Source organism: Rhinopithecus roxellana, chromosome 3 (assembly GCF_007565055.1).
Source record: "Rhinopithecus roxellana isolate Shanxi Qingling chromosome 3, ASM756505v1, whole genome shotgun sequence".
Classification (NCBI taxonomy): domain Eukaryota; kingdom Metazoa; phylum Chordata; class Mammalia; order Primates; family Cercopithecidae; genus Rhinopithecus; species Rhinopithecus roxellana.
This window is the reverse complement of record NC_044551.1, coordinates 113,675,872-113,699,032: the sequence shown is the minus strand read 5'-3', so window position 1 is coordinate 113,699,032 and position 23,161 is coordinate 113,675,872. Positions and strand designations below refer to the sequence as shown.

At 38.7% G+C, this 23,161-nt stretch overlaps 2 protein-coding genes across 7 annotated transcripts in view; one reads left to right on the top strand and one right to left on the bottom strand.

Annotated features, from left to right (window-relative positions):
- Nucleotides 1-4,844, top strand: part of JAKMIP2 (janus kinase and microtubule interacting protein 2) — a 201,811-nt gene extending 196,967 nt beyond the window's left edge. For 5 of the 6 annotated variants that reach the window (XM_010383376.2, XM_030927962.1, XM_010383377.2 and 2 more), the window contains one exon: nt 4,305-4,841. Coding sequence is in view for 1 of the 6 variants with exons in the window: in XM_010383375.2 (XP_010381677.2) it covers nt 4,305-4,325 (21 nt within the window). In the remaining 5 variants the exon portion in view is untranslated. Of the gene's footprint in view, nt 1-4,304 lie in introns of all 6 variants that reach the window. The other variant, XM_010383375.2, reaches the window with a different exon arrangement.
- Nucleotides 1-23,161, bottom strand: part of LOC104678155 — a 109,238-nt gene that overhangs the window by 73,356 nt on the left and 12,721 nt on the right. The window contains exons 2-3 of the mRNA XM_010383373.2: nt 1,071-1,188; nt 9-109 (exon numbers count right to left, since the gene is read on the bottom strand). Of these exons, the coding sequence (XP_010381675.1) occupies nt 9-109; nt 1,071-1,188 (219 nt within the window). The remainder of the gene's footprint in view (nt 1-8; nt 110-1,070; nt 1,189-23,161) is intronic.

Sequence of the window (23,161 nt, the reverse complement as noted above, 5' to 3'; positions counted from 1 at the left end):
TTTCTCACCATTCTGGAGGCTGGAAGTTGAAGATCAAGACACCAGCAGGTTTGATATCTGGTGATGGCCTGGTCTCTACTTCCAAGATGGCGTCTTGTTGTTGCATCCCCTGGAGGGGGCAAAGCTGTGTCACAGGACAGAAGGGACAGAGGGGCAAAAGAGCCTAAGTTAGTTCTCTCCAGCTCTTTCATAAGGCACTAATCCCTCATCCATTCTGCACTCATGGCCTAATAACCTCCTAAAAGCCTCACCTGTTAATACTCTTGCACTGGGGATTAAGTTTCAACATGAATTTTGGAGGGGACACAACATTCAAAATATAGCACTCTCCAAACATTAATTTCCTAATATGAAAAAACTGGCAAGTAATAGCACCCACTGTTTTTCTGAGGATTGTGTAATATGATACAGGTAAAGCAATTAGTTTAGTAGTTGGCACATAGAAAGGCTCATTGAAAGTCAAGTTTGTAGACATACCAAGCATTCTGTCTTGAATCATGCCTTTCAAGATGTGCTTCCATCTTCCTGCACCACATTTCCCACATCATGATTAAATGGTTGATACCCATTCATCCTTCCCACCTCAGTGGAAAATCAGGGAAGTCTTCCCTGATCCTCCAGCTTCAGTTACATTTCATGCAGTATTATTATGTCTTCCCTACCAGGATTGTTATGGACCAATTATTTAATAATCTTCAGTCTCAGTGTCCTCATCTGTATTGTGGAGGTAATAACAATAGCTACCATTTATTGAATACTTTATGATAAATTGCATATAAAGGGAGAGGAGTGGAAGGTGTCAGACATGGCCCTTGTGTTCCTGGAGGGTGTAACTGGTTAAATGGTGGTGCCCTTACAGATGCTACAACCACCAGTCAGAAGTGACATCACCATACTCAAGACTTGGAGTTTGTGGCATTAGCTGGGCACAGTGGCTCTGTAATCACAGCACTTTGGGAAGCTGAGGCAGGTGGATCACTTGAGCACAGGAGTTTAAGACCAACCTGGGAAACATGGCAAAACCCTATCTCTATAAAAATATAAAAACTAGCTGGGCATGGGGCACGTACCTATAGTAGCAGCTACTTGGGAGGCTGAAGTGCAAGGATGGCTTAAGCCCCAGAGGTTGATACTGCAATGAGACAAGATTGCACCACTGCACTCCAGCCTAAGCAACAAAGCAATACCCTGTATCAGAAAGAAAAAAAAAATGAATTTGTAGCCTGCAGTAAAGTCTCCAAAATGATAGCGGCAATTGCTGTTTTCCACAGATGAGGAAACTAAAGTGCAGCACTGTTAAGCAACCTGTTAAAAAGAACTCCTGTTACCCACTGGGTAACTGCAATAATTCAGAATGCTAATTTGAATAAATCTGGCTTTACTATAGAAATAATAGTTCCTTTTACAAGTACTTCTTAATTCATAGAAACAACATTCTAGGAGACTGCCTGGACTGCCTGTAAGTCCATTGGTTTCCAAAACCAACATGTGTTTACTTAAATGAGGGGCCATACCTCAGCTGTGATAGGTGGAAATGATGCATACATGCTTTGACACAATATATAGGATTTAATCTTTGATACACTATACATTGAAAGTTTGCAAGTTAAAGACTTTTTGTGTTTGTATATTCTATATTTAAAAACACACAAACAAAAATACATCCCTGAAGAATTTTTTATATATATACAGATCAACTCTCTTCTTTACCGTGGAACAGGAGAATGTTATATTTCTAACTAGTTATTTGGGGCTTCCATCCCAGTAGACTGTAAATATGATCTTGATCTATTTGATCTCTTGATCTCTTGATCTTGATCTATTTTCTCAAATCATAGCTTTCTTCACTCAGGCTCTGTCTTATTTCCCTCTTTCATCTTTTAATTAAATAATAGGCGAGTCCCCCAAATTCTCAGTCACTTTCAAGCCTCAAAAGTCTTAACCCAGTTTAAAAGTTCAATTTCAGATTCTGTTTTATTCTCATTTCTTCCCTTATCCTATCTTAGGCATGAGCCAAGTACCTCCATGGAGCTGTAGTTCAGGGTCTGACTCTAAGAGATCTCTTCCTCTTCTCTTCCTCATCAAGGCTCAGCTGTTCTGAAGAGCAGGGAGGAAGAAGAGGGAAAAGTATTATCCCTTTCAACTCTTTTGACAGTGATTGCAGATGTTTCTCTGGCTACTATTGTCCAACACTTGATATCTTTTCTATGAGAGGTGACCAAAGGCTGGCCATTCTGGGCAACATGTGTGTGAATTCTTCAGAAGGCTGTGCAGAGGATGCCCCACTGCACTATTCCCAGTCTGGCCAAGGCCCAGCCTCTTCCACTGTCTCACTGGCTCCCATCGTTGGTGGTACAACCCACAGCTTTTTGCTGAGGAGGTAGCTTTTTGATGAAGTATGGGACAAGGAGACAACTATGCTGTGGCCCCTGTCTCTGCCCTGTCATTACTGTTCAGTTCTCTGCTCACATATAGGCAAGGGAAGATGAGAAACTCTATGTCTAAGTAATAGAAGGCAAGTGTGCCTCTGTGACTCCACCATCAATCTCTTTATGCCTCTTTGTACCTCCTCATTCCCTCAGTGTGATCTCTCCCCGACCACTGTACTTCCTTCCCACGGGTTCTCCTCTGTGACTCTGTCACTCTTTCATCCCAGTCTAACCTTGTCTTGGGAGCAAAATGGCTCCGTAAATATGCCTTCATGGCAGGAATTTCTTTGGATCTTTAAGTTGCCTCTGGTTGATAGACTAGAAGTATCCTTGGGGTACTAAGTGCCTCCTTTTTCTCCACTTTGGATTGTGGTTTTAACATTTAACTTTGGATTTAACATTTCTGGAGTAATAGTAAAGTCCTTCTACAGAATCAGTGTCCTTATTTTATAGATGAAGAGATTGAGATATATGAAGATATAGAGATAGATGAAGATATAGAGAAGTTAAATAATTCATCTTTGGGCATACAGCAAGAAAATAGAAATCCCATTTTCTCTATCCATGTTGTTCAGACCCTAAAGGTCATTCCCTTAAGTAGCACATGAAAGCACATCCTCATAGCACATCTTCTGTGCTATTTCTGACTTTCATTGGAAGACAGCATTACGACCTAGACTTCTACACAAGTGAAAACTCAGACATATGGACTTACAGAGGAACAGGGCTAGGAGTCCTGGCTGGCGCATCCTCAGAGTAGCACCTTTTCAGGGACATCTCTGGGCCAACCGAGAAACCTGTGTGGAAGAATTCCCAGGGAGTTCTTCAGTCAGGACTTTAGGTGGAGTTCTTCAGTCAGGACTTTAGGTCCTGACTCCCAGGGAGTTCTTCAGTCAGGACTTTAGGTGGACACAACTTGCCAATGGCTACAATTTTGTTGGGGAGGAAATGTGACAAAGAATTAAGTCACTGAAGGGAATAGACAGGTCTGCTATTAAAATAACATATTGCAGAAACAGTAGCTACTGGAGACTCCAAAAGTGGGAGGCAGAGAAGTGGCAGGGTTTGAAAAACTACCTATTGGGGACTATGTTCACTTTTGTGTGATGGGTTCAACAGAAGCCCAGACTTCTGCATCATGAAATATATCCATGTAACCAACCTGCACATTTACCTTCTGAATCTAAAATAAGTTTCAAAAATAAAATAACATCTTAAATGGATATGTTGGGGCATGATGATTCAATTTAACTTCTTTTTTTTTTTTTTTTTTTTTTTTTTTTTTTTTTTTTTTTTTTTTTTTTTTGAGACGGAGTCTTGCTCTGTCGCCCGGGCTGGAGTGCAGTGGCCGGATCTCAGCTCACTGCAAGCTCTGCCTCCCAGGTTCACGCCATTCTCCTGCCTCAGCCTCCCGAGTAACTGGGACTACAGGCGCTGCCACCTCGCCCGGCTAGTTTTTTGTATTTTTTTTTTTTTAGTAGAGACGGGGTTTCACCGTGTTAGCCAGGATGGTCTCGATCTCCTGACCTTGTGATCCGCCCGTCTCGGCCTCTCAATTTAACTTCTTAAGCTATCACCTTGGAAGACCTTAGAGAAAAGGCAGTAATGATAATAATATTTCAGGCAACTCACTCTGAGACAAGAACCATTAATAGTTTTATATGCATTGTGTTGCAACAACCTTTGAAATACAGACTTCTATTTTCTCACTTAAAATTAAAGTAACTGAGCTTAGAGATGTAACTTGCATAAGATCACACACATCAAAGCAGTGGTAAAGAATAAAAAATGTGTGTCTTTTTTTAAAGTTTGTTTTTTATGATTCAGCTATTAATAAAAATGACATATAAATAATTTTTTTCCTCTGTTTTACAGAGTAACCGAAAACATGGATAAGATCCCAGAAAGACAAATGCTTCTAAACCTTCAAAGATGGCAAAATTGTTTACACCAGTGAGAGGGAGATCAAAAGCTAAGAACTACCCTGTAGCCAGGACTACAACTGTGTATTTTAAAGCCATTATTCAAGGTTTCTTACTTGACAGTTCCTACACAACTCTGTTGAAAATCTACAATATATGCTGCATTTAATGAAACATGTAAATGTCAAATCAGAAGAGAAGAACTATAAACATATATTGTGTAAAGAAAAAGTTCAGCAACGGAACTAGTTTCAGCAGATCAAGCAAAGATGTGTCTTGGGCATGGAACCAAAGTTACAATGAAACATTCAACCCCTGCTGTGCAGGGGGGTCATTTTAATGTAACACCACACCCCATGGAAACACTAGTCCTGATAATAAACATTTTAAAAGATCAAAACAAACAAACAAAAAAACAAGGGTGGGTGGGGAGTGAAGCACGAGGAATACCTATGAAGAGCTATTTACAATAAAATGTTTCATTTGAAAAGTCTGGTTTCTTACTACAGGGATTTGCTTTTCTGTCTTTATGATTGTTTTAAACTCAGGAACAGAGACCTCCGCATCGTGAATGGGAAGAAAAACACTCTTGTTTTTTGTTTTTCTGCAAAAGGTGGAGCTTGTGGAATTCATTCCACAGACGACAGATGAGAAGTGGATCACAGTGACCATAACAAAACTGGTAACCAAGTCAAAGGACCTGGGCGAATGTAACATGTGAAATAAAAGCAGATCCGATGCTTCCTTGTCCTACTCTCACATCTGCATCCCTCCATCAACAACGGACTGATCTCATTCATATTGAAAACTAAGAAGATGATACTGTAAATCACATGCTCCCTGACGTAGTTCTGTTTAGAACGCCAACATCTATAGGGAACATGGGCCAGAGAGCATCTCTGAATCTTTCATTTCCAAAATACTGGTTTTCAAATGGCTGCTTAAAATTGCCTGCAAATGAATATGCTATCTATGATTTGGGCAAAAACACAACAGAATCAATGAGTAAATTTCTACCAAGAGTCGGGTTTGCCACAGAGATGTGAATATTAAACTAAACTATTATTTTTCAAAGAATCCTTATATGCCTAGAGCATTCTGACCTCTTCTTGTTTAGAGTGATAATATTTTTTTCCCAGACAGATGACAGCAACAAGATAGCTCTACTTTTTTATATAGAAATAACATTATGTTACTGACAAGGTCATTTTCTACCAGAGACAATTAGAAGACTGGTACTTTTCCTAAGTTGTGTATTACTGAGTCTTGGATTCATCTCTGAGAGCAAATATATGTTCCTGAAAAATTAATTTTACACCTCATTTACTGTAGATAACAGAACAACCTCAATTTTTCAAATTTTCCAAGTTTTATTTATGGGGCTAGAATTCCCATGCATAGAGAATATGTGTAGGGAGCCAGAAACTCTTTCTATGAAACGCTATACAAATCTTTCCATATGTGGGTTCAGTATCATCCTTCAGTTTTAGCACTGGCATTTGCGAAGCCAGAACAATAACTGAAGAATGTACAATAAAAACTAGAATGCTGGGGTCCCACTTTTTGTTCTTACATTTACTGCTGACCCAGGTATCTTTGGCCCAGTCACTTAACCTCTCTGTGCCTCAGTTTCCTCATCTGCAAAATGGGGTTAAAATGCTTTTTCATAAAGTTTTATTTGCAATTTTAGAACAAGGGGTGCTTAAAGTAGCACAATGTGCTTTGTAATTATTACAAGTGCTGTATTATTTGACTTTCTTGTGTTGTTGACAAAAAAATTCCCTCATGTAATAAAATAGTGCTTCGGTTTGGTTAAATTTAAGCACTATAGCACTGAAGCTTACTTATCAAGCTACTTGGGACATTATTAGCAATAAAAATTGAGAGATTCAAAACCAGGATCTTTAATAATCTATAGCAAACAGATCATCTCATGCTATTGAACAAGACAGAAGAGTTTGTCATTTATATGATAAGCATCTCCCAGCTCTCTTGATTGCATATGCATGCCATCATACAGAACTCCACTTTTATCACAGGAGAGCCAATCATCAAACAAAGACTTGGAGCAAACTGACAGTATCACATAATTAGCTTGATAATCTTTTATTCTGGAGGCAAGTCAGATGACATGTCCTACTGGGAAGATACAAAACAGACTATCCTACTGGATTCTTTTTTGTTGTTGTTTTGTTTTGTTTTTTGAGATGGAGTCTTGCTCTGTTGCCCAGGCTGGAGTGCATTGGCACGATCTTGGCTCACTGCAAGCTCTGCCTCCCAGGTTCAAGTATTCTCCTGCCTCAACCTCCCTAGTAGCTGGAATTACAGGTGAACACCACCACACCTGGCTAATTTTTGTATTTTTAGTAGAGACGAGGTTTCACTATGCTGATCAGGCTGGTCTCGAATTCCTGACCTCAAGCGATCTGCCTGCCTCAGCCTCCCAAAGTGCTAGGATTACAGACATGAGCCACCATGCCTGGCCTCCTGCTGGATTCTTTATTCAACTAGGTAGGTTCAAGATTAAATATGAGCCATAGGCTCATTAGGCAAAAAATGTGAAAGAGGGTGCCTCTACAATGTTGGTGACCCAACCCTAGCAAACTTGAGTCAGAAAATATGGAAGAGGATAAATTACTCTCACATATCTAAGACTTTTCCATTTCTCTTCATTTTCTGTTCCAGGGCCCATATGAGTAAATCTATATTCCATCTGCTCCAACACACACCTTCCTTCTCTTAATTTTGTTTTCCCACCCACCAAGAAATTTGTAAGTCAAAATTTATTTCCATGAACAAGCTATTTCTAAATGAGTGGAAATATTTGCAAATGTGGTATGGTTTATATGCCTCATCGGCTTATGTGCTGTAAATCACATGAAAACAACAGCTAGGATGATTGTCCAAGCAGTTTTAGATGTGTTTAGAGTCACGCAAAAGAAGGTTTGTTTTTTCTTTCTTTTTGCTTAAGATCCAAGAGATTAGCAAATTTCTCTAGACTATAGGCTGAACTGTAAGTTTTACCAAGTCTTGCTCATGAGCCTCAAAATTAATATATCCTTAAATAAAGTCTAAATATTTCAATAGATACATCTCTCTATTATCCATTTTCACAATTATAAAAGCATCAGCAAAATTGTGGATGTATGTTCCAATCACTCATGGGTCCATGGAAATGGACCACGTTTAAATGAATACTTCCCTTGGATAGGATGTTCAGCAATAGCAAAAATAAATAATAATAAATAGAAATAAATAAAGTTATCAATAACAGTGAAATTTCCTGTGGCTCCACTTCTGCATCTGTACTATCTAAATGCATTTGGCTAATGAGTGTGCAGCAGTCAGAACAGCATTCTTCAGGGTTCATTAACTTAATTTTTCTTAATAAAATATTCATACCCTGGAAAATAAACATAACTGACTACTAAAGATAATTTGAGATAAATAAAAGCCCCAGTTTAAATAGTTATTCAGGATAGAAAAATTTCATGAAAGGGGAAAAACATGGAGAGACTCTCTTCACCTATCATACTTAAAAAGCATCTATCACTAAATTGAATGTCAAACTTTTTTTTTAATGCCTCCCTACTTTTAGGAAATAGAATTTGCTGAAAAAAATGACATCCCTTCTGACTTATGCCATATAAATTAAATTATTGCCAACAGGTTTTAGGGGTGGAATCTTGCTTTAATTTTTTTTTTTTTTTTTTTTTTTTTTTTTTTTTTTTTGCCCCACAAATAACTGCTCATAAAGGTCGTATGTGTCTTCCCAAGTCAATAAGGTAGAGCTGATATAGAAGGCCTGGGTTATCACTTAGGTAGAGAGGAAACGTGTTCTCTACTAGTAATAGGAGAAATAAAGTTTGCCAAATATTTTTTGCTACAGTATTTTATTTCAACTTTGCTTTAAATTTTAAACAAATCTCTGGCAAACTTGTTCCTTTTTGTCCATTGATTGTCCAATTTTCTTGTAAACCCATTGTGTAATTCTTATGTTTGCTTTAACGTAATTCACAAGTTCATTGTTTTAAAATTAAGCACGTCTTTTTAACCTGCTTAGGTTTTTGTAGAAACTGTAAAAAGAATATTCATTGGTTTTGTGTTGATGTTTAAATAATTGGATCATCTGTGTTATATTACATCAAGATAGATGGACAGCATAGACATTTTATTTTTAAAATATTTAATTGCATTATTTCAGTCTGTCAAAGAGTGGCACAGAATACACACACACACACACACACACACACACATACACACATACAGCATAGAAATTTGCTCTGTAGTTTGGGAGTCGCATTGCTTGTTGCCTTTTGTGAAATTTTCATAACAGTGTTTTGGTAATTTAATGACAGCTTTTGGCAGTTTAATTCTATCACTTCACAAATTTAGCTTTATCTATTATGTTGAAAAAGTTCAAGATGACTTTTGAATGATAAGTAATCAAAGCAAATCTTAGATGACTGTTTATGCCATGAGTTTATGCTTCCAATATGGACCTAAGCCCCTATTTAAGCAGACTTCTAGATCTTAGGTGAGAAAGCTGCCATTATGTTCTACTGCCTTGTCATTGCTATATAATGTACTATATCGAGAGTTCATTTCAGGCATATTGGCAGGAGGATTCAGACATAATGGAAGGTTGGAGCTAATCCCTGTAAAGCCTCTTCAAGTGCCAAATTCTATGATTCCATTTCAGAATGGGGCAGGGCAGATTCACAATCCTTTACTGTCTTCCGTTTGGTGGTTTAGTTCTTCCTAAATAAATCTGTTGCTGAGAGTCCAAGTCCAATGTGTAATCAAAATTCCTAAAGATAGCTCCTCAGAAGGCTAAGGTGGGAGGATAGCTTGGACCCAGGAGTTTGATAACAGCCTGGGCAACACGGTAAGACCTCATCTCAAAAAAAAAGAGCGAGAGGAAGAAAATTACTGCAGATATACTTATAGGGCAATGTAGCAAAAATAGGATTATAATTTGCTATATTCAAACTAATGTGTCAGAGGTACACGTGGTTGATTTGGTGAGGGTTCCTGTTTTTGTTTTGGTTTTTTCTGCATTAAGGTCTTTGTACCCATGCTTATATTTTCGTCCTTGTTACATGCAAAGTTATGTAGGGTGAGAACAGTAAGGTTAAACAACTTTGAGCCCAATTTTGCTTACAGTCAAGACCCCATGAACTTACTGAAGAATGGATGATGCAATTTTCCAACCAAAAGCAGATCCCCAGCATCTGTTAGTAGCAACACTTCTATTTGACTGACATCTCACAGACTGTGCCTATCCCCCCTATTAACCATAGCAACTTCCCACAATGAGGCAGAACAAAATCCAAACATTTTTATAAATACGTGAGGTAAATATATGCACAAATATATTCTGTACATAGTACGGTAGTGTGAGCGCTTACTAAACGTGTACTTCTGTTCTAGGATGCAAGGCTTCAAGAAAGGTTTTTTCTGCTGCTGCTGCTGCTGGAAACTCATGTTTTTGTTGAGCATTTAGTGTTTGAACTCTTCCCGTCCTTGACTACCTCTTCTCTCCTTTACCCCACCTTCTCTTTACTACTATTGTTTCCAACTGTTGACTAAGGCAGAGACTACTTGGTTTTTCAATTATCCAGGCCCATAAACCAGCAAATAGGTTTTTTTATTTGTTTGGTTAGTTGGTTGATTTTTTTTTTTTTTGAAAGAGCAACAGAAAGCTCAGCACAATCGACAGTATTAATATTAGCCAAAAGTCCTGTATCTTTATTGGCTAAAAATTCCATCTCAACAGGGTTCATGCATGTTTTAACCTTCAAGATCCAATACTTTGGGGACTCAAGTATAGAGTTAATGTGTTTGAATACATAATTCCCCAGGTGTTTACTGTGTTAATGTAGCCAAGGGTCCAATTTCACAGAGCTTTCATTCAATCAACTGCCTCAATTGGGGTTCTTTCTGTCCATCTCATTAGCATGACTCCATATATCACTTCAGTGCTTGTTTATTGATGAAAGAAAATAAAAATTGACTGATTTCACCAGAATGATCCTCTGAAGTACACCGGATATGTACATGTACTGTATGTATTACTGTAGAGATTGGAACCAACTTACTGTATGTAAAGTTTTATGAATGGTTATTTTATAATTTATGTATTTAATATAGGAATCAATGAACTCTGGTGTTTTAGTTTATATAAAAATAAAACAAGCTGCATTTTTTTAAAACTTTATCTTTCATTGTTTGTAGCTGTTTGTTTAACTGAACCCTATTCCACTTTTTTTTTTTCTAAGACAGTCTTGCTCTGTTGCACAGGCTGGAGTACAGTGCTGTGATCTTGGCTCACTGGTTCACTGCAACCTCCGCCTCCCACGTTCAAGCGATTCTTCTGCCTCAGCCTCCCCGGTAGCTGGGACTACAGGCATGCACCACCACACCCGACTAATTTTTTTGTATTTTTTAGTAGATATGGGGTTTGGTCATGTTGGTAAGGCTGGTCTCGAATTCCTGGGCTCAAGCAATCCACGCTCCTCAGCTTCCCAAAGTGCTGGGGATTACAGGCATGGGCAACCACGCCTGGCCTCTAATCTACTTTTGAAAAACAGGGTGAGGCAAATCAGGGCTATCAGTGTAATGTAAGGACAGTAAATAGATTTCTTCTCATCTTCCCACTCTGCATTTGTTACTGTATGTGCCATGGGCACTATGATAAGGAAGCCAACGCAGAACTTACACCCCTGGGGGAAAAAATATCATCATTAGCATCTCTGTTCTGAACATACTTTGGGAGAGAATCTTGCCTGCTATTTTCCATCCTTATTCTTAATGTTACTTCTCCTACTCTATCCATCTACCTTTTTTTTCTACGTTGTAGACCCACTAGATGTAACAAGTTAACAGGTGTGTGTTACGCAAGCATTGATCATGTGCACATTCCTATGGCCTATGTACGTGTGGATCTACCCTCAAAGAGCTTACAGTCTCATGTGGGAAACAAACCCTGTATCCATGAATGAAATAAGAAACCAATATGATACAATAGAGGTACAATTTTGTAAGTCACCATGAATAATTGTGAAAAATAGGCCAGGTGCAGTAGCTAACACCTGTAATCTCAGCACTTTGGGCAGCTAAGGCAGGAGTGTCCTTGAGGCCAGGAGTTCAAGATCAGCCTGAACAACATGACAAGAATCCATTTCTAAAAAAATTTTTTACAAAAATTTTTTATATGCCATTACCTGGCATGGTGGCACCTGGTTGTAGTCAGAGCTACTGGGAGACTGAGGAAGGAGGATCACTTGAGGCCAAGAGTTTAAGGCTACAGTGATCTCATCACTGCACTTTAGTCTGGAAAACAGAGCAAGACCCCCAACTCTCCAAACAAAAAAGAAGATAAAGAACTATCAAAAGTAATATTAAGCAGGATACTGCAACTCACACTTGTAGTACAGTGCTTTGGAAGGCTGAGGTGGGAGAATCACTTGAGGCCAGGAGTTTGAGACCAGCCTGGGCAACACAGCAAGACCCTCATCTCTACTAAAAAAAATAAAAATTTGCTGGGCATGGTGGTGAGTGTGGATATTCCCAGGTACTTGAGAGGCTGAGGTGGGAGGATCACTTGAGCCCAGTAGTTTAAGGTTACAGTGAACTATAATTATGCCACTGCACTCCAGCCTGGGCAACAGAGCAAGGCCCTAGCTCAAAGAAACAAAGAAAAATTAGTATTTTGGAATGGGCTCAATAAGATCCATGTTAAGAAGGTTTCTTCTTTTAATTGTAACCTCTTCATCTTTATTAGAAAAAAAAAAAAAAGTCACTCATCAGTTTGTTACAATGTTCTGTCACTCATTCATAGGAAGCACCTATATGCCAGGAGCTATATCAAATTCTAAACACAGAGAACAAGACATAGGCCCAACTCTCAAGACATCGCAATTTACATTATTTGATGATGGTTTATAACAATTGAGTCTCTATGACAAAGGTACTTTACATATCAGCATGCCATAAAATAGGCAGTTACTATGGGATCCTGTATCACTTTATAAAAGAAAAGGTCTATTTTGATTAACTCCAGTTTTAGTATATAATTCAAGTGTATTATGTCAGCAACTCAACTGACCTCTTCTAGAGCCAGAGAAGATTACCCCAGTGTTTTCTGGAGAAGCTAAAAAGGGTGGCGGGCACTTCCTTCCACAGTGCTAGTGAGATGAGGAAACATTTACTAGGCCCATACAAAACCCACAAAAAGGAACTCCTCCCACCAGCTCATGATGTAGCCCTGCCTCTGACCTACAGGTGCAGTCGCAGAAGTGCAGAGATATAGTCAAATTCCTACCTACCCCATGGGTTAAGATTTGTGCCAAATGGCTGATAAAGAATGCTCATTTTATTTAAGCAACTTTGTAGCTACATATGAAATATAAAAGTAAATAGTGAAGCCTTTGTTGCCTCATTGAAAATCCTCTAGAGAAAAAAAAAAAAAAAACTGTTTTTAACCCAAAACATGTTTGTGCATACACATATTTATAAACATCGAGTAAAGTTTTGGTAAAAAAGTTCTATAACAAATAGTCATTGGTAATTTGTGCCTGTAATTACCATAAATATATTGAAAAAGGGGGCTACAACATCTGTGTCATTTATATGAAGCCCCACATGACACTTTCTTTTAGAATTTAGAAGAAGAAAAACAAAAACAGTAACAACCACCTCAGGAGCCAGATTTTTCTTCCCTCATAACAAGAGAAAATTGACTGTGTTCCCATTTTGCCCTGACTGCCTACAAATGCAAAAACATATCTATATTTAATCATGGCATCTAATCTATCTTTTCTGTTTGCTTTGTTATTTTATTGTTATTTATGTATTTATTTATTTTTTTGAGATGGAGTTTCGCTCTTGTTGCCCAGGCTGGAGTGCAATGGCGCGATCTTGGCTCACCACAGTCTCCACCTCCCAGGTTCAAGTGATTCTCCTGCCTCAGCTCATTGCAGGCATGTGCCACCATGCCCGTCTAATTTTGTATTTTTAGTAGAGATGGGGTTTCTGCATGTTGGTCAGGCTGGTGTCGAACTCCCAACCTCATGTGATCTGCCTACCTCGGCCTCTCAAAGTGCTGGTAGCTGTCGCCCAGGCTGGAGTGCAGTGATACAACCATAGCTTGCTGCAGCCTTGAGCTCCTGGGCTCAAGCAATCCTCCCACCTCAGACTCCTGAAGTGCAAGGATTACAGGTGTGAGCCATTGCACCCAGCCTTTTTTATTTTATCGATCCTATTGTCAATATTTGCCTTTCTTTTGCTTTGATTTTGCCTTTAATTTACATTACCTCAAATCTCTTTTATACAGTCATAAGATACGAATTCAATATAAAAATGTACATTAAATATTCTTAGAGCCACCACAGAAATGTGTGTAGGAAAAAAATATTCAAAACTTAGACATAAGGCAAATAAGAAGTATATGTCTCTATAGTTTCTCTATAGTTTATAATATTCCAATTGAGTAAATATGATGATTCAGGAGAGCTCAGAAGTTTTACAATTCTATGAAGGTAGAGGCTAATTCATAGAAAAATGGTAAGGTATGATGCATTTTTCAAGCTGACAGAAAAATAAAACCAAGCAAATAAAGATTGAGTTTTTGTCCTATAAGCACATTAACTACTTTTGTTTCTAACACACTGCTTTCCTTTCATTTCAGCAGGTCTTTCCCTATTCTTCCATTCCTTCTCGAACCAGCTCAGTCATTCTACTGGTTCCTTTAATTAACAAGCTATATAACATTTGGATACATGTTTGTTCAAGAATGATATTTTTAATAACTTAATGAGTTATTTTTCAAAATGTATTTTAAGGAATATTGAGATAGAGAAGACTTAGTCCTTGCTCTCAGTGACATTACAGTAAAGTAAGACAGACAACACTGTAACAATGAAGTAGAACTCAGCACAGGATGTGAAAGCCATAAGGATATCACAAGCTACTAAGTATCCTGAGTGAATCTTTCATTTCAGACCTGCACCTTCTGCTACCTTCCCCAACTCACTGTGAGATGTTAGATGGAAATATGGTGGATTCATGAACTTAATTCTCATCTCCTTTTTTTCCCTCACCCTCTACAACTAATTCTTCCAAAGTCCTATTGATTTTAATTCTCCAGTCTATCCTCTATTCTTCATCACTTCATCACAAAACCAGCAAGTTTTTATTTGGGATTTCAGAAGGGTAGGGGGTTTACAAACAGGAAGTGAGTCACAAAGATGACATGTTTCAAAGGGCAATATGATCACAAGGCAAGGCAAAATGAGAATTACTGATGAGGTTCTATGTCCCACTGTGCATGCATTGTCTTGATAAACATCTTAACAGGAAACAGGGTTCAAGAGCAGACAACCGGTCTGACTAGAATTTACCAGTCTGGAATCTACCAATCCTAGTAAGCCTGAGGGCACTGCAAAGACCAGGGCATATTTCAGTCCTTATCTCAACCTAGTAAGACAGACACTCCCAGAGCGACTGTCTGTAGACCTACCCCCAGGAATGCATTCCTTCCCCAGGGCTATTCCTTGCTGGGAAAAGAATTCAGTGATATTTTTCCTACATGCACATCTGTCTATAGGCTTTCTGCAAGAAGAAAAATATGGCTCTATTCTGCCTGATTCTGCAGGAAGTCAGACCTTATGCTTATCTTTCCTTGTTTCCTGAAAATCACTGTTATTCTGTCCTTTTTCAGGGTGCACTGATTTCATACTGTTCAAATACACATGTTTTACAAACAATTTGTACGGTTAATGCAATCATCACAGGGTCCTGAGGTGGCATACATCCTCAGCTTATGAAGATGACAGGATTAAGAGATTAAAGACAGGCATAGGAAATTATAAGAGTATTGACTGGGGAAGTGATAAATGTCTATGAAATCTTCACAATTTATGTTCAGAGATTGCAGTAAAGACAGGTGTAAGAAATTATAAAAGTATTAATTTTGGGAACCAATAAATGTCCACGAAATCTTCATAATTTATGTTCTTCTGCCACGGCTTCAGCCAGTCCCTCCATTCGGGGTCCCTCACTTCCCGCAACACACACAGGTTACACTGTCCCATCTTCTCCAACACAAACAGACACACACATACACTTAGACCTTGGTGGGTCAAAAGAGCTGGTATTTATGCAGGCTTTGAGGCAAATTCATGCTGTGGTTTTTTTGCTATATGCTGTTGTTTATGTCTAGAGATGTTTTTCCTATTTTTTAATCTAGATAAATCTTTTTTTTTTTTTTTTTTTTTTTTTTTTTTGAGATGGAGTCTCATTCTGTCACCCAGGCTGGAGTACAGTGGCACAATCTCAGCTCACCGCAACCTCCACCTCCTGGGTTCAAGTTATTCTCCTGCCTCAGCCTCATGAGTAGCTGGGATTACAGGCATGTGCCACCACCATGTTTAGCTAATTCTTGTATTTTTAGTAGAGACAGGGGTTTCACCATATTGTTAGGCTGGTCTCGAACTCTTGACCTCGTGATCTGCCTTCCTCAGCCTCCCAAAGTGTTAGGATTACAGGCGTGAGCCACCATGCCCAGCTACCTGGTTAAATCTTATTCCTACTTGAAGACTTAGCCATCATCTTCTTTAAGAGCTGGACAGAATATCCTTTGTTTTTGCACTTTATGTGTACCTATCAAGCTCTTTACCATGTATATTAAAGTTACAGGCCAAGCACAGTGGCTCACGCCTGTAATCCCAACACTTTGGGAGGCTGAGGCAGGTGGATCACCTGAGGTGGGCGTTCGAGACTGGCCTGACCAACATGGAGAAAACCCGTCTCTACCAAAAATACAAAATTAGCCAGGCATGGTGGTGCATGCCTGTAATCCCAGCTACTCGGGAGGCTGAGGCAGGAGAATTGCTTGAACCCGGGAGGCAGAGGTTGCGGTGAGCCGAGATCGTGCCATTGCACTCCAGCCTGGGTAACAAGAGGGAAACTTTGTCTCAAAAATAAATAAATAAATAAAGTTACTTGTTCTGTCCTTTTCCACTTAATGCCCAATGAAATCTAAGTTATTTGAGGGAAGAGATACTCTTTTTTCAGCTTTTCATTCCCAGCACCTAGCACAGGTCCTAGCACCCAGCAGTGTCTTGATATATTATTCTAATTCTAGTGTTTATGTATTGAATTGAGGAGGGAGGAATCACTTCTTGTTTGAATGCTCAGAGAAGGCCCCATGAAAGTGGAAATAGGTTAACTGGGCCATTTTATCGGAAAGTAATTTTGTTGTTATTCTCAGTTTTTCATTCGCTTTGTTATTCTTTTCTTTCTTTCTGCTGTTCCTTTTTTTCTTTCTTTCGTTCTTTTCTGAATGAGTTTTTTTGATATGCCATAAGCTCTTCAGAAAACATTTACAAATAGATCACCACATTCCCTGTTCAATTTCATCTTATTTTCCTGGTCAAAGCTCTCTGTTTTTCTGTACTCTACTGTCTGACCACATGAGGGTAGCATTTTTCCAAAAGTCCAGGGAAAAAAGTGTGAGCTCAAGGAAACTAAAGCTGATTTTATGTGATATTTTTGATGCCCCTTAGTTTTGCGTTTCGATTCCCCACATCCATATGAAAGTAATAACCTAAACATAAGCATTGCTTTGCCCATTCCTCTGGCATGATCGTTCACTATCTCGAGTTTTGTAGCCTCTCCTTATTTCAGGGAGGCTGGATTGCTGTCTTCGCCGCAGGCAGCAAATTCATTTCCAAACACAAAGACCCAGGGAAACTTAGCGACCTCCAAATACTTTCATACTTGCTCAGACACCAGACAAAAGAAGTCAAGGCAGTTCATCAGACCCACTCCCTAATTCCCCACCTCTGAAACGAGTTTTCCCCAGAGAACAGACAAGCGAAGGTATGTTATTGTGTCTAGAGTTTTCCCATTGTGTGGATGACCTTGATTTTTTTTTTAAATAATACTGTTAATGTTTTAAATATTTTTGCCAGAACATTTTATGTTTCTTAAAGGGATTTTTAGAGGAAAAAAAGACAATTTAAAAAAAGTTACCTCCCAAGAATCCCAAGAATGAAAAAAAGAGCAATAATTTCTTTTTGTTCTTACAAAACATTAGCTAGATAAGCTTTTATTTCATTAGTCTGCCATTCCTAACCATAAATGGCATTTTATAGGTCACTCGGTAATTGACTAAGTATCCCTCCTTCTTAGTGCTGTACCTCTTCAGTTTTTAGAGGCTGCTATGGGAAAGCGCCATTCAAAATAAGCCAGGTGCTTTAATTTTATTTTAGTTACAAATGGAAATAAAGCAGAGATCCAGTGATGCTGGCTTTTACTCCTTCTGATCTATTTTTCTTTCTACTCTGTTACAAGAGGCAGTATGTATATAGGAGACATACGAACTGGGTCCTAATTCTATCTCTGCCACTAGGTATGTGTCATTGAAAAAGCGACTTGAGCATTTTAAATCTCCTCCCAAATGGGATAATAACACCATTTACCTTATCAGGCTGTTGAGAAAATTAAATAAGATATGTAACAGGATTCACACAAAAAGTTGCAGTGTATGCTATATAGTAAAGGCTCAATAAATCACACCTTTATTAATTATGTTGTTCAATTCACCTGTTAGTATAAAGGGATAAAGGGCAGAAAGATAATATGAGCGTATAAAGCCTGAAAGGACAAGAGCATGAAAGGATGTTTTTTACCCCAGACACCCTGCCTTCATCATTCTCCCCTGACTCCTGGTGCTCTCTAAAACAGCTAACAAAACATCTTCACCAAGAGCATTGCGACGTTAAGTAAATAAGCAGTGATTTATTTAAATAGCCAAAGAAAAAAATCTTTCTGTTCAGGATTGGGTTAACAGGTCGTAGAGGAAGAACAAACAAATCTCAGGCAAAAATGCCAAGAACCAGGCACTGCAATAGTTAGCCCTCGCAGTACTCACCGACACCACAGGGGGTCGCTGTAGAAAACCAGCTGTGGTTTGGGGCGCCTCTCAGACATCACTGACAATTAACTTTTCATTTGATCATCAGTTGTTTAATTTTTCTTGTGTGTATATCTCAAGAGTCATTTTTAAGACCTGAAACGGACCTTAAGAATGTTCATTTTTTATTCGTTTTGTGTGTGTGTGTGTGTGTGTGTGTATTTTCCAAATATTTATTGAACAACTGCAATGTGGCAGGCATGCCTGAGTATGAATGAGAAAACTGTGTAAGTGGGCCAGGCGCCATGGCTCAACCTGTAAACCCAGCGCTTTGGGAGGCTGAGGCAGGACGATCCCTTGAGCTCAGGAGTTCGAGACTAGCCTGGCCCAGCCTGGACCAGCCTGGCCAACATAGCAAAATCCCGTCTCTAGGCATGGTGGCAGGCTCCTATAATCCCAGCTACTCTGGAGGCTGAGGCAGGAAGATTACTTGAGTCCGGGAGGCGGAGGTTGCAGTGAGCCGAGATCACACCACTGCACTCCAGCCTGAGCAACAAAACAAAAACAAAAACAAAACAGAAACAAACAAAAAAATGGGTACGGTGGCTCATGCCTGTAATCCCAGCACTTTGGGGGACTGAGGCTGGTGGGCCACCCAAGGTCAGCTTGAGACCAGCCTGGCCAATGTGGTAAAACCCTATCTGTACTAAAAATACAAAAATTAGCCGGGCGTGGTGGCGCAGCCTTATAATCCCAGCTACTCAGGAAGCTGAAGCCAGAGAATTGCTTGAACCCGGGAGGTGGAGGTTGAAGTGAGCCGAGATCGCTCCATTGCACTCCAGCCTGGGTGAAAGAGTGAAAACTCCATCTCAAAAAAAGAGAGAGAGAATACTGTGTAAGTGATTTGCCTATTGGCGGAGCTACTAAATGGTTGAGCCAAGACCTGGATCAGATCATCTGACTTCCAGTTTAGTGAACTTCCCCTAAAAATAGCAATATAATTATTTCATTTAATTAATTTATGTTATATAATCCAGCCGGGCAAGGTAGCTCACACCTGTAATCCCAGTACTTTGGGAGGCCGAGGAGGGCAGATCACTTAAGGTCAGGAGTTCGAGACCAGCCCGGCCAACATGGTGAAACACCTGTCTACACTAAAAATACAAAAATAAACTGGGTATGATGGTGGGCACCTGTAGTCCCAGCTATCTGGGGGACTGAGGCACGAGGATCAGTTGAACCCGGGAGACAGAGGTTACAGTGAGCCAAGATTGCACCACTGCACTTGAGCCTGGGTGATACAGCGAGACTCCGTCTCAAAAAATACTACTACTAATAATAATTAATGCTTATTATATAATCCTATATAATATATCTTAATATAATTATCAGTATAACTAACATATAATTCACTATATATTAAATAAATAACAATATAACAATGACTGAGCCCCTACAATGTATAAAAATTTTTTCATGTATTTTAAAATTTGCTATATGGCCTCTAGAGTGGTCTGAAGTTATAGGCTTTAGAATACTATGTTTGAATCCCAGCTCTGTTTCCCATTAGCTATGTGACCTTGATCAACTTAATGAACATCTCTGAGGCTCAATTTTCTCATCCATAAAATAAAAATAATACAATCTGGGCTTATGGTAAGGATTGAATTAAATTAAATTAAATTAAAACATTATTTAAAATATACATAAAATGCCTGGTACAGGATAGAAACCCAGTCATTACCATTCATGCTCCTAACAAATTTGCATTTACTAAGGAGGAAAGTAACACATAAAAGTTTAGTAACTTGCCCAGGTTTATTCAGCCAATAAGTGGCCAAGTCAGAATCTGAACTCAGATCTGATTCCAAAGCTTATGTTCATTTCACTATTATGCTGCCAGTGTGATTTTGTCTCCAAACATAAATGCCTTTAACATAAATGTCTTTAATAAATGTCTTTAGTATTCCTCCACGCACCTGGAATAGGCTACACCTGGAATAGGCTACACCTGGAATAGGCTACACATGCAAGAGCTCATCTACACATGTCTATTAAATGTTAGCAACACCTTTAGACAAGGGGAGGATAGAGAATAGGAACGTTTTGTTTTGTTTTTGTTTTCCTCTTTTTCTGTTACAATTAACCTACTAAGGATTAAGAGGGAACATAGCTCAGTTCCCTCTTTTTCACTGTTCTGTATTTTTCATTAAAGACAAAAGGATATGGTGCTTCACTATGTAGAAGCTTGTGAATCCACGCTGTTATCCGCAAAGAATCCCTGTGGTTTTTTACTTCCTTTTCAAGTTTAAACCAAGGTTCTTTTCCCAGTTCCCATGATCTGCCTCAACAGAAGGGACTCAGTGAGTCGCTGCATTTCTAGAAGGAAAGTGACAGGACCAGGAGGAGTGAAGTCCCCTGAGTGTGCATGAGATCAACAGCTGCCTGCTTGGTGGGAACTGAGAGGGCTGAAAGGATTCTACCCAATCGCTACCCCCACAAACACACACACATCCTCAAATGTCCTCTTGGAGTTAAATATGTATCTATATTCCAGGAAGTCCCTTGGCAAAATGGAGGTAATTTACCCAGAAGGATCATATAATAAGATATTAGAATCCATTAACAGAAACCTTGCCTTTTTATTAAATTATTTAGCTGCTCTATTTGGCAACCCTGAGGGGAAAAAAAGCATCATGTATGATAAGGGAATGCCCTACTAGGAAATTATGTTTTACTGAGAGACCCAGATGAGAGGCACATGGGGAACGGGGATTAACCAGGACAACCTGTAAATGTCGTACCAAGCGTGTTGTGTTGGTAAACAGGATCTAGGACGCGAGGGCGGGGACTTGATTTATACTCTGCAGATTTCTTCGAGGTAATTATTTCACCACAGCTGATTTCAAACTACCAATGACAAAATCGCTAAATACTTAACAAATGGCCAGCTTAGTCACATCACTACCAATAATTTTGGAAGGATGAGGTTACTTCTGGCCAATGACAGACAGTGTGGCTTTTCAAAGCTGGTGTGTGTTTACTCCTGTCAAGTTCAATATGCTCCTTACCCAACCCCACCCCTCAAGCAGGGCTACAAAGGAATATGTAGAGTTAAGGTGGAGTAACAGCACAAATGAGTGCATGGAAAAACTGGTGAAATCTGAATACAGTCTGCAGTTTGCACTGTACCAATGGCGGTTTCCGGTTTTGCCATGTTACCCTAGTTGCTTAAGTTGTTACCATAGGGAGATGCCAAGTGAAAGGCACATGGTGCACTATGTGCTAATTTTCCAACTTACTGTAGTTTATCACTATTTTAAAATAAAAAAGCTATATTAAAAAACCCTCAAGCAATATAGGAAAATATATAGATGACAGCAAAGTTTACCCCAAAATCATACCACACAGAAATAATCGTGATTATCATTAGGTGGACATCATTCTAGACATCTTTTGGTGTACATATACAGTTAGAAAAGGGAAGAGTTGATGCTACTTTTAGAGAAATAGAGTTGCAAAATGGATCCTATTTTTAAGTACATGTAAATAATTTAATTGAACTTGAACTTAACAGAAGAACCTGATATTAAACTGTAAGAATCAGTAAACTTCAAATCACACACACTCACACACACACACACACATATATTTATACCCATAGAATGGAGTATCGGATTTCTTAGATGATGAGACCAGAGTCTGTGGGACCATTTTTTGGCTCTAAAATTAAGGCCTTTAAAATTATAAGTTGAGTTATTGTATTTCCTGTTCTCAGAGACCATAGCGCTAAGAAAAGAGGCATTGAGAGATTCAGCCCACCAAGGTTTCAGAAAAAAATGCAAAAACACTGAACATTAACTTCAAAATGCCTTAGAACTTTGATAGACAACTAGGCTTTTTATATTTGACTTCCTGCTCTGTTTCATTAGCTGAAGCTTTTGACCACACTGTCCTCTTTTTATCTATATCTTGAGGCCACCAATATGATGATACAGTGTTAATAGAAAATTAAAATGTTAATTTTGATATTTTGTCATAGGGTTTACTTTGCTAAGTATTTCACTGATATGCTAAACCACGTTACAGATCTAGCCAGCTTTATAATTTTAAAAGTTCAGCACAGTTTTTACGTCCTTTGAGTGTCATAGCAATCTGAACAACAGTCCAGGCTGATATTTTACCCCCATTTTAGGAGTGGTGAAAGTGAAGCTCACAGAACGTGAGTGGCATGCCTACAGCCATGGGGAGGAAGTGGAAGGGCCATGGGATCTCACAGATTGCTGGATTTTTGGTATTTCTATTATCCTATGTTAATAGAAGTCTGATGTGGCTTTAGAACCTCCATATGTCAAATATAATTCAATGCAGTTTGTAACACACTCAGGAAATTAAAGCTTAAAAGGAATTGAAATCTTCCCTACTCCCACAAAAGAAAAATATTTCAAACCTACTAAGAGATTAGTAAGGATTTTTTAAAACTCAGATTAGCAGTTTATTTCATTTCATGCAACAAGAACTAAAGGAATGGACCACACAACATATAACTTTTGGTCCTGGATAGGAAAAATAATAATAGCTAATATTTTTAATGTATCATGGCACTATGCCAAGTGATTTATTTTTATTATTTAAAATTCATAATAATCCTTTGAGGTATACATTATGATTATCCCGATTTTGCAAAAGAAGAAACTGAAGATTGAAAAATCAGGTTAGAAGATCTAGAATTTGAGCCTGTGTTTGTCTAATGTGAGGCTATAGTATACTCTCTGGAGAACAGAGGAAGGCCAAACCAACAAACAAAGCCCAAGAGTAATTAAAAATATAACTGAAAAGAAGGAAAATTAACCTTTAGGATTGTCATATATTCTCTACCTTTTCCTCCT